Source organism: Rhinoraja longicauda, chromosome 6 (assembly GCF_053455715.1).
Source record: "Rhinoraja longicauda isolate Sanriku21f chromosome 6, sRhiLon1.1, whole genome shotgun sequence".
Classification (NCBI taxonomy): domain Eukaryota; kingdom Metazoa; phylum Chordata; class Chondrichthyes; order Rajiformes; family Arhynchobatidae; genus Rhinoraja; species Rhinoraja longicauda.
Genome location: NC_135958.1, coordinates 15,569,184 through 15,581,738, shown reverse-complemented (window position 1 = coordinate 15,581,738; position 12,555 = coordinate 15,569,184). Strand labels below are relative to the sequence as shown.

The 12,555-nt window shown below is 39.9% G+C and overlaps 1 protein-coding gene across 1 annotated transcript in view; it reads right to left on the bottom strand.

Moving 5' to 3' along the window:
* Nucleotides 1-1,775: 1,775 nt before the first annotated feature.
* The window catches only part of LOC144594265 (matrix metalloproteinase-15-like), a 66,642-nt gene continuing 55,862 nt past the window's right edge, over nucleotides 1,776-12,555 (bottom strand). The window contains exons 8-10 of the mRNA XM_078400531.1: nucleotides 7,948-8,098; nucleotides 7,178-7,293; nucleotides 1,776-6,742 (exon numbers count right to left, since the gene is read on the bottom strand). Coding sequence (XP_078256657.1) covers nucleotides 6,303-6,742; nucleotides 7,178-7,293; nucleotides 7,948-8,098 — 707 coding nt within the window. The 3' untranslated portion in view covers nucleotides 1,776-6,302. The remainder of the gene's footprint in view (nucleotides 6,743-7,177; nucleotides 7,294-7,947; nucleotides 8,099-12,555) is intronic.

Genomic DNA, 12,555 nt, shown 5'->3' with positions numbered 1-12,555 from the left:
CTTTGGAGTGTGGGAGGAAACCAGAGCACCCGGAGAAAACCCACATTTACACAGGGAAAACGTAGACGGCACTCGTAGTCAGGATTAAACCCGGGTCTCTGGCACTTTAAGGCAGCAACTCTACTGTTGCGTCACTGTGCCACCCTGTTAAATTACAGTTAATGTTGTGACTAGTAGGAAAATCAGGATAAACGTAATAGGCATGTGAGATATAAGAGATTACAGGGAAATAAGTGGAGGAATGGGATTGAAAGCCAACATGGACTGGATGAGCTAAATGGCTCTCTTATAAGTTGTACAGAAATAAGGGAAGGTAATCCTATGGCTGACGGTTTGTAGGTGAGGTTGGTGGTGAGTGGCGATTAAGAAGTACTCTGCCAAATTGTTGTATAAGACTCCAAAGTACAACATTGCCAGTGGCCTCTCAATTTAACTTTGTGGCAAAATGACAAAAACCACAGAGAAAAACTATAAATGATTGAAAACATCCATGTAAAGCTTAGATACTCAGAAACGGACTGCTTACATTTCCATTAAAGTCATTGTTTGCTGACAAATTTCTTCAGGACTTGATCATACATCAATAGCAAGGAATCCTGGGAACTTGATCAAGATTGAGAGCACAAATTCCACAAGGGTACTTTTATAATAGCAATCAGTTTATATTTTTTATAAAATCTACCACTGAGAGACTATAAAGTATTTTTATTATGATAATCTAAATGGTTCACTATTTCCTTTAGCCAAGGAAACTACTCTTCACTTGCTGCAGCCTTTAATTGGACACCAAAGTAATGGATTTTTAACTGCTTTCCAAATAAATTCAGCAATTCAAGAAATAACCCATTGGCCATTTCTCTGGGGGACCAGGGCAATAAAGTTTTGATACCCAAATTTTGCTCATGGAGTTTAGTTGGGTGCCAAATGCAAATAGAACCACCTAATCTTTTTGAATCTGTTGGAAAGTCAATGATTTGAACTTTTCTCTCTGTCAATGCTACATAACTTGCTGAGTATTTATATCCAGCCGATCCAGCGATCACCCACACACTGGCACTATCCAACACACTTGGGACAATTTATAATTTTACCAAAGCAAATTAACCTACAAACCTGGAGTTTTGGAGGAAACCGGAGCACCTGGAGAAAACCCATGTGGAGAACGTATAAAATCCATACAGACAGCACCTGTAGTCAGGGTCAAACCCGGGTGTCTGACATGCAAAGGCAGCAACTCTACCGCAGCACTTCCATGCCACCCTGAATATTAAACATTTTGGTAAAATAATCTTGTTTGCTCATAGCATGCTAGCCCATATATTTACTTCCCACAGCACCGAAAGAGGCCATTCAGTCCATTGGTTTCTTGCCAGTTCCCAGCAGAGATATCCTATTAGTCCTGCAACCCATTCTCTCTCACTTTGCTCATCAACTCGCTTTTAGTTCTTTTTGCCATTTATCTACATTAAGGGATAACTTACAGCAGACAATTAAACTACCAGCAAATCTTTGGAATGTGAGAAGAAACGGGAACAATTGATGGGAACACATGTGGCTTTGAGGAGAACATGCGAGTTCCTTGATCTGCTTCATATTTTAAGTTGTACAACAGCAGAGAGATGGTTCTTCCATCTGAATCTGTAGATCATAATTGGGATATGCCGTAAATCCCACATTATATTTTGAAAAGAATGATTTCCCATCCTGGTGTTATGAATGTGCAGATATATGCTGCATTAAATAAGGCCACTGATAGTCACTGCAGAGGCAGGGAGTTTCATATGTGGTATTTAATTGTAACACACGCCAGCATGAACCAATTTAAAAAAGAACATCAGAAAACCTAAATACACACAAAATTTATTTTTAAAATAAAAACATACTTCCAACATTCGTTTCTAAATTGCATGATTTCTAGGAACATTGAGTGACAACGATTAAAGCACCTTGGCAATGTTTCGTGACCAGTAATGCAGTGGGTGTTTGGACAAGAGGTAATGGGAACCATTTTCAGAGAGTGAAACAGTTCAGCAGTGTTGTTCTCAGAATTAGTTATTTGATTTGATTTTGGAAAAACCTGCCACACAAATCCAGCATATGTGAACTCTTGCCTGAAAAATGTATAAATACAACTTGCCCAGATTATATTATAATAAACTGGGGAAGTCACTGTAGAATATAACCCTCTTTGTCCAAATTAACACCAAATTCAAAAGGTACCTTCAAATCACCAACATTATCATGGACTGATGACAGTAATGTACTGCAGACAGAACAAAATCTAACTGAACGCCATGAAAATTGGAATTTTAGCCAGCCTCTGCACCTTGCAACAGTTAGGTTAGAATGACGAGCCTACTAGAACGGCTGTGATAAGGTTCCAGGTTTGATAAATACTCAATATAAAGGCACATGGAGTGTGTATCCTCTCGGAGTGATGATTGCTGCAGATTCCTGATCAGGATACCACTCATTCAGCTTTGGATCAGACTCTCCAATACTTAAGCAGACAACCTGGGAATTTCTAAAATATTAATTGATAATGCAAAGGCTATTAGTTCATTTTTAAATTAGATTTTTCCCTTCACTGATGTAAATATGGCAACTGTAATCCTGGGATTATTTGATCTGCATCCAAAAGAAACCAGAGTTTATTTTGACCTGAAAAAATTGACTGACTGCTTCAGAATTGAGATGTGTGAACATTTATGTGTGCACAAAGGGCTGTATGGTGGCACAGCGGTAGAGTTGCTGCCTTACAGAGCTTACAGTGCTAGAGACCTGGGTTTGATCCCAACTATGGGTGCTGTCTGTACAGAGATTGTACGTTTTCCCCGTGACCGGTTGGGTTTTCCCCGAGATCTTCAGTTTCCTCCCTCACACCAAGGACGTACAGGTTTGTAGGTTAAGTGGCTTGGTATAAATGTAAAATTGTCCCTAGTGTGTGCAGGATAGTGTTAATGTGTGGGGATCGCTGGTCGGTGTGGACTCAGTGGGCCGAAGGGCCTATTTCCGCAAAGTATCTCTTAAATAAACTATAGTCTTTACTTTATAATTGAGGAAGACAATTTGCTGGGTCTAGCTCATCCATTTAGAAAAAAAACAAGTCACATTCTCAGCATCAACTGTCTGCTAATGATTCCATCATTTTGTTGGCCTTGTATGGAAATCCAATTCATAGATAATTACCCCAAAGGAAACCATATTAACATTAGATTTAAATATACATTTTACCAGATGGATCCTTTTTCTATTGTGGGCTCAACAAAGTTAGGTTCCAACGTTTATCTTTTCATAGGGTTTTTTACTTTATAGCTCGTCTCTCTGTCATCTTCCATCAAGGCTGATGGATAATTCATGACATAGAAGAGACCATTGTCGTCATGTTTTTGTTATATCCATGTTTTCTGGCATTATGAAATCACAATTTCTCTGACTAACAAAGCTTAAAAAATACTTTATTTTCTAATTTAATCTATTAATTGGGTTACAAAGTTCAGCAGATTTTTTTTCTCGAATGGCTGGCCTTGTTTTGTGCTAAGTCTGCAAACAGTCATATTTTTCTTTCCAATTGCACCCCTTTGATGTGTGAACACCATTCCCAGGGTGTATCACCCAAGTGCAATTTCTCATAAATATCTGCACAGCTTCAACACTGACTGTCATGGTCATAAATAGATTTCACCTGATCGGTCTGATGAAAGGTCAACAACTTGAAATGTTCTCCTTCCTTGGAAGCATACTTGCAAAGTATTGCCAACATTTTTGTTTTTAGAACAGATTTTATCACGCTCTCTCATGCTTTCCATCTGCCTGATTGATTTGACTGCATCAAGCAATTTAGTAACTTTTACAGTTTTCCCAAATCAACGTTTAACTTTTGGACCACGATGATCGTACTAGAAAGTGAAGGGATTCAAATATTGATCTTACATGACTTTTAAATAGACAGCAATATCAACCAAATTCTTATGCACTATCAGGTTTTAACGTTGAATTTCCATTATTTTGTACCAAATTTTGTATATTTTATCTTTTTTTTCCTGAAAAATTAGACAAATGCTTATTATGATTTTCCTTTTCCATTACACAACTCACACACAAGGTGTCCCAAACAAATTTATTCTGGGAACAAAAATGTTGAATAAGGAAAAACAACCATTGTAAGGTAATTACTTAGCCAATTAGAGAGTTTTCAGAAGCATTTGAAGCATGTGGAAAACAAAGCAGCAAGAAAATAGGGAACGTATTTCGCAGTTGAAAGAACAATGTCAAGAGATGAGATGGCATACTTGGGGATGATGAACTGAGGAGAAGTTGGATGACCCCAAACATTAAAATTGTGCAGTCAGTTTTTTTGGAGCTGATGAAGCTCGGAAAAGGGTATACTACAGAAATGAGAATTCAGAATTCCCGCATGGTTGGAAATGTAAGCTCTGTTCTGAAATAGTTATACTTTGTGGAAGGTGGAAGGAAATAGGATAGTTGAGCAGGAAGTTGATGAAATCAGGCTGAGGATTTTGGGGAAAGATCAGAAGAGGCAGGCAATGTTGCAATGAAGTTCGAACAATGAAGAACTTGATCAATTAATGTTGAGAAAATGCTGAAGGTCTATATTATATATAGCCTGACTTAACCTCAAGTTTTACTGGACATACTGCTGATGGTATGTAGCTGCTGGCAGCTGCGCAAGAAAATGCTTGCAGTTTTGCTGAAACAAAAATATAAGAATTTTGGGGTCTTTCCAGTGTTGATGTTCATTTAGCTGTTACAAAGTGTCCAAATAGACTTTCAAGGAGACGAAGAAGTACATTTCAAGGTTGTTGGTGGAACCTGAACCCCTGCAGCTCTGTATTGTATTATTGAGAGGTTTGTGTGCAAATGATGAAGAGACAACACATCTTAGGAATTTCTAATGTTCCTAAGAAAATACAAGGTAAATGTTGTTATTTACTGCACCGTTGAGGCATGATTATTTCCTTAAAACATGTTGAAAGAGACTGCATTTCTAAATTCTGCTAAAATTAAGCAGAGCATGACAACCCTATACCAGATGGGGTTTTTTAATGCCCTTTCAGATTGCAGAATGCCCCCTATTAAAATTCACTCTAGTAAACGATTATCACCAGTCCAGCACAGTTCTGCATCCAATATGGAAACAGGCCTTTTAAGTTAGTGGAATCACAGTACTGACAAGGACATCTTTACTATTTATACATACTGTATTCTTCTGAGGACCAAACTATCCACAAGGGCAATGAATCCCTTTTTCACAAATTGCCTCTTAACAATTAGAACCATTGTTCTAGTTTAATGAAAGATCTCTGCAGCCAAAAGTCTAGAGAGAGAAATCTACAACTAATGGGATCTGCCTCCTTGTAGTGCAGAATAGGGCAATAGTCAAAGAATCTCAGCTTTCAGTCTTAGTTAAGTCAGGTCTCCTGTTAAACAATAGTGATTCTTTACAGGAGTAAATACCTAATCTACAGGAAAGGCACAAATACAAAGCTTTGAGCAAGAATTCAACAGTCAACAATACATTTAGTTGGTCCTCTACTAAAATCTGGTGAAGTGGAATGATTTCCTTTCAATAAGTCTAATCGCAATTTGTAGAAAGTTATGGTAATTATCTCTCCGTGATACTGTGGATAGCATCTTTTCCCAATTGTATAGCGATTCTGAGGAAGTTCTCAGGAGTACTTGATCTAAATGCAATAATTCTAAGGTATAGAGAAACAACATAGCCTTTTGTAGCTGCTCCAATTCTTCCATGAATTACTGTAAACTGTCACCAGTTGTACTGCCCTCATTGCATGCTAATTCTAATCAAATCTTCAGCTCAGGAGCGGAAATGTTTTAGTATGTTAAAGTATGTGTAGCAGAGAGAAATTATTTATGAATTAACCACAATGAATAATGTGCTCAAACAATATCAATAATTTCAAGTGTTTTGTATGATGTAGTTCTTCATTGATTGCTAATAAAACTCTTTGAGAAGCGTTAAAAGGAGTCATTCCTCAGGTCAGGCTTCACTTTGTACCACTCCACTTAGCATTGTTAAGGGGAGGGTGTCAAAGAGGTATGGAACCTAGAACCGCATCACAAATTCTTTCAGCCAGATTTCACGAGGACCATGTGAAAATACCCCAAATTCCTTATGTTTCTTACAAACTATGCTTCAGTTAACATCATTGAGTAGGATTGTTAAAAGCAAAACAAATAAAATTGAGAAGCAGTGTCATCTGTACTCAATGTCTGTGGACCAAAGTGATGAGCCACCGAGCAAAAGAACCATATTAATGTCAAACCCAATCCTGCATAGAACGTTTACAGTACAGTAGGAGTCTTGGCGTTCCTTTCTTCTGCAGTTGGAGGATGGCATAGATCAATCCTAGAATGCACAGCAGCAGAATTAGTGGGACTATGACAATCACTATATTCATGACTCTGGTATAGTCATCCACAGGGATATTAATATGAATGTCCACCTCTTCTTCCCTCTCTTTGTCTTTCTCTTCCTTTGTCCCATCATCATTGTCAGCATCATCATCATGAGCTATATCATTATCATCATCAACATTGTCGTTATCCAAATTAGGCTCCTTCTCAGTAAAATCAGGTTCAACATCTGGGCGGCACCCCATCCAGTCACGGAGGATGGATTTTGGATAACCAGGCTCTGTTCTCAGCAGTTGGTTGTTAAATTTCCAGTATTTGGTACCTTTGTAAAAATGTGTGTAAGCTGCCAGACAAACAGAACCAGTTTAGACATAGCCACTCCATAAATTGAAATGTATTACAATGGTAGACGGAAATGCTTTACAATTAATTCCTTCACTGTTTTACTAGACAGTTATTTGCCACTGGGGACAGCGCATCTGAGGACCAGCTGATTACTGAAAATATTTGCTTCTTGCAACACAAAAACCCTACCAATATTTGGGCATTTATTTTAAATATGACCGTGACTGTAAAGCCACTGTGGTGTTTGTTCGGCTTTAAAATATGATGTTTTGATCTTACATAATACAATGGTATGTTCATTACTTTGAGTTTAATGCCATTTCTTGACATTAAACAAAGAGGAGGTTGCTCCATTCAATAGACTGCGCTTACTAGGGTCTACCAAACCTGAGTCATTATTTTGTCATAATTCCCAGTATGAATGATTTCTTACCTCCATCGTCCGTTAGGAAGGCTCCCTTTGGTGATGATGGAATTCCTTTCCAAACGCTTATTGGCTTTGGATAGCCACTATCTACTCTTCGCTTTTCCTCACTGAATCGCCAGTAGCTGAAATCATTCGAAAGTCTGTTCAGTATTCAATGTTATTTTAGCATCATAACAAGAGCTTTGAAAACCAGTCTTCCCACCACACACTATTCTCCAAATAAGGGGAATCAAATCTCTGCAACCAAATTATCACTTAGCAACACACAAGGGAACCTGAACAAAGTCAGAAAATCCATTACAAAATGGCATCAAACAGACAAATGAAATATGAGTTAGAAGTCTTTACAAAGCATAAACTAAAGTATGCCCTCTCCTCTCTCTCAACTTTCTTTACTCCCCAACCGATATACAGTCTGAGGAATGGTCCTGACCCAAAACATCACCTATCCGTGTTCTTCAGAGATGTTGCCTGACCCGCTGAGTTACTCCAGAATTATTCCAGCACTTTGTGTCCTCTTGTGTAAACCAGCATCTACAGTTCCTCGTTTCTGCATAAACTAAAGGGTATTTAGCTGAATATCTCATAGTCCATAAGAAAAAAGGGCTCTACATCTGCTTGTGTGGTTGCCCTGAGTTTGGTGAACGGTTAAAAATGATCTAGTACTGATTCTATCAAACCAGAAAGGATAGGTGTAGAGATTATTAATAGGAACAAAATTAAAACATAAGTTGTCCTGTAGTAAAATGAAAAAGGTAACATAACTTAAAGCTGACCTGTCGCCTTTGAAGAAATAAGTCTGACCAGTAATTTCCCACCAAATGGCTGCATCAATTCCACCAGGAGGCATTCCAGCACCAAGGTCCACTAGATGACGGGGGTAACCTGGCTCCAACATTGCTTCATGGAACAGCCAGAATTTGTCACCTGCAAATGAAAGAAAAGTTCTATTTACTTTTGAATATGAATGAATATGAATTCTTATCTCTTTTAAGACAACATATAGGCCAATAAATTCAATTGGGAAAGAAGATATGCATTCAATTGATATACTGTCAAGAGTCAAGAATGTTTTATTGTCATATATCCCAAAATGGAAGAATGAAATTCTGTCTGCTTAATGCAAAGATTCAAGAATATAATGGGACCCACAAAACACAACTTTTATCAGGAACTCCACACAGTAGTTGAAACTCGATGAATACTCTCTTGAACTTCGACAAGTGCATGATAGAGAGCATATTGACAGGTAGCATCACGACTTGATTTAGCAATACGAACACCCAAGGAATGAAGATTACAGTGAATGGTAGATACTGTTCGGTCCATCATAGAGACTGACCTCTCCATCATCGACGGGATCCATAGCAGGCATTGTTAGAACTAGTGTATGGGTGAGCGCTGCTCCCCGTGGACTCGGTGGGCCGAAGGGCCTACCTCCATGTTGTATCTCTAAACTAAATTAAACTATTCTTGCCTCAACAAAGTTGCAGGAAACTCTAACATGCCATCAAACTTAGCTGCATTGAGCAGAGGTCAGTCCTAGGCTTGGCTGCCAAAGACTCCACCCAACAGTCACATCTGGCATTTGATGGAGGTGTAGGATACTTTAACAGAAGAAATGCAATGGGGTTAGTCACCTGACACCTAAAGGGTGGCTCCTGTATCAACGTATCAGCGAACAGGATTATAGTCCAGTTCTGCTACAGAGCACTCATGTTAGGATGATGTGAGCTTCAGGCCATCATTATAGTAGTTCCTCAGCAAAGTTGTTTTCAGCTCAACTATCCTTAATAGTTTTATCAATGCCTTCATCATATCATCATATCATATCATATATCTACAGCCGGAAACAGGCCTTTTCGGCCCTCCAAGTCCGTGCCGCCCAGTGATCCCCGTACATTAACACTATCCTACACCCACTAGGGACAATTTTTACATTTACCCAGCCAATTAACCTACATACCTGTACGTCTTTGGAGTGTGGGAGGAAACCGAAGATCTCGGAGAAAACCCACGCAGGTCACGGGGAGAACGTACAAACTCCTTACAGTGCAGCACCCGTAGTCAGGATCGAACCTGAGTCTCCGGCGCTGCATTCGCTGTAAAGCAGCAACTCTACCGCTGCGCAAATGATGTTCACGGATAATTGCGTAATGTTCTATTCCATTTGTAACCACTCAACAAATAAAGCAGTCCGTGCCTGCATGGTGCAAGACCTCGACAAAATTCAGACTGTACACTGTAATCATGTATAGTCTCTCCGGGAGCTCCAGTATCTTCCCACACTCCAAAGATGTACGGGTTTGTAAGTTAATTGGCTTGGTAAATTTGTAAATGGTCCCTAGTGTGTGAAGGATAGTATTGATGATCACTGGTCAGCATGGACACAGTGGGCCGAAGTGATCGTTTCTGCACTGTATCTCTAAACTAAACTGAACTTTCCGTTGATTGAATACTTTATTGTCACATATGACAAGGCACAGTGAAATTCTTTGCTTGCATAACCAAGGTATGCAAATAGTCATATTTGACTATTCCCCCCACGCCAGGTCCTCCGTTGTTCTTCCTCCTCCCCTCCCCCCCTCACGGTGGTTCACCCTTTTCTCTAGAGATGCTGCATGACCCTCTGTGTTCTCTAGCACTTTGTGTCTACCTTTGGTATAAAACAGCATCTGAGGTTCCTTTTCTACACAATCTTATCAGGACTTTGATTGGATAGCATGCAACAAAAATGCTTTTCACTGTAGTACCTGAGAATATACTAAACTAAACTAAAAGACTGATAAATGGCAAGTTGATTTTGTACCACAAAATCATAGGCACTGGAATCACGTCTGGTGGATTCTTATGGTATGCCTAATAAATTCCTCATGGTTCATGACTGCAGTTGCAATTACATTCTTTGGCAAGACCAGGAGTCTAGACTAGGTGAGGTGCCATGAATAGTGGAATTCGCTTTGGTTCTGGAGAGTCATCAGTGTCTCAGGAGCTGGTACTTGGTGAGCCCTCCAGTAAGCAGTTGTGAAATGGCAAAATGCATTAGTGCTTAAAGTAGTTCTGTACGTAGCAAATACAGAGTGGTTTTAACAAACGATTTTAACATTCATTTGTATTGGCACAATCTGACCAGTTCATGTCTAAAGTCTGCTCGGGGTAGCTTTTGGAAACAATATCTCCTAGAACCAGAAGTGAAATGCGGCTGTTCTGCAGGTCTCCCTTCCCATTACAGGCAGTATTTAAACATACCAGTCTAGAAAATGGATCCATAAGCAAACATTTCTCTTCCACACGTTGTGCACAAAGCAAAATTGAGTCCATTAGGAAATTGGCCCTGACAATGCTGTGCGCAAATCACCTTAGTACATTTCCTTCATTAACGGAATAAATTAGAGCTTTTGATTGCAACCAATAATGTTCATTGAACACTCACTAAAAAACTAAGAGCACATTACACAGGGATTGAAACTGTGATGCAAGTTAAAGGGCCCTGTATTGGAATATCGCTTTCTTGCACACAGCTTCTACTAGCCTCAGTTTTCAATGCTCAGGATAATGGAGATCCCATTAAAGGCTGTTTTATAACTCTTCACAAACTATTGATACAAATCACAACAGAATTATATTCTACAATCCTAGATCAATCACACATCATGGTAATATGGGACAAGTCACAGCTTAGACCTCAGTAAGGGCAGATGACCATGTGATGGGGAGATCTCCGTGTCCTTTATCCAAGCCATCATAGCAGCCTCTCATGCAGTGGTTCTGTGGCTATCATGTAGAAATTTCCTTTAAGGTTTCATGTTCAAATTGCCAGTGTGGCCCCAATAATCTTAAAAACTGGTGCATGTTCTTGCCATTGATCAATGCAGTAATGACAAAGCAGTCACAATCTCATAGGCTTGTTTCACTACTCAGGTACTGTTTCAATGCACAATTCTGGGTGCGTTGCCCTTAGCGCTGTTAGGTATCTTTGGCCAAATTCACGATACTTTGCAGATGATCCAGTTGATCCGTAGCATCATATATGGAACACATATTCAGTGCATCAAACAAAAATGATTTCTAATAAAGGCCTGCATGGTAGTCTGATCCAGAAGATTAAGATGAATGGAATCCATGGTAAGTTTAGTTTAGTTTAGTTTAGAGAAACAGGCTCTTCAGCCCACCGAGTCCGCACCGACCAGCGATTCCCACACATTATCACTATCTACGCACACCAGGGATAATTTTCACTTATACCAAGTAGCCAATTAACCTACAATCCTGTACATCTTTGGAGTGTGGGAGGAAACCGAAGATCTTGGAGAAAACTCACGCAGGTACAAACTCCATACAGACAGCACCCGTAATCGGGATCACGCCCGGGTCTCTGGCGCTGCAAATGCTGTAAGGCAGCAAATCTACCGTTGCACCATCGTGCTGGTCCTTTAGATTCACAACTGGCTTACATAGAAATCAGAAGGTTGTGGTGTTATTCTGGTTGGAGGTCTGTGACCAGTGAAGTTCCACAGAGATCTGGGATGCTGCCAACTTTGTTGTTTGTGATATATATAAACGACTTGGACATGAATGTAGATGGATTGGTTAGTAAGAATGCAGACGACACCACAATTGATGGAGTTGTGGAAAGTGAGGAAGACTGGCAAAGTATGCAGCCGGATACAGCTCAGTTACAGAAACGGGTGGAGAAATGGCATATGAAGTTTAATCCAAGCACTTTCAGAGGACAAATATATCATATCATATCATATATATACAGCGCGGAAACAGGCCTTTTCGGCCCACCAAGTCCGCGCCGCCCAGCGATCCCCGCACATTAACACTATCCTACACCCACTAGGGACAATTTTTTACATTTACCCAGTCAATTAACCTACATACCTGTACGTCTTTGGAGTGTGGGAGGAAACCGAAGATCTCGGAGAAAACCCACGCAGGTCACGGGGAGAACGTACAAACTCCTTACAGTGCAGCACCCGTAGTCAGGATCGAACCTGAGTCTCCGGCGCTGCATTCGCTGTAAAGCAGCAACTCTACCGCTGCGCTACCGTGCCGCCCTATGTAAGGGGAAAATACGCAGATAATGGCAGGACCTCTTAATAGCAATAATGTGCAAAGGGATCTTGGGGTCCAAGTCTATAGCTCCTGAAACTGGTTACACAAGTAGATTGAGTGATAAAGAAGGCATATTGTGTGTTTGGCTACATAAGTCGGGCCATTGAATATAAGAATATAAGAATCATGAAGACATGTTGATGCTTTAACGTTTCATTAGGCTGCATTTGGAGTATCGTGTGCTGTTCTGTACAGGCAGATACAATAGAGACATTCAAGAGAGTTTTGGATAGGTATACGGAATGAATGGTTGTGGATCACGT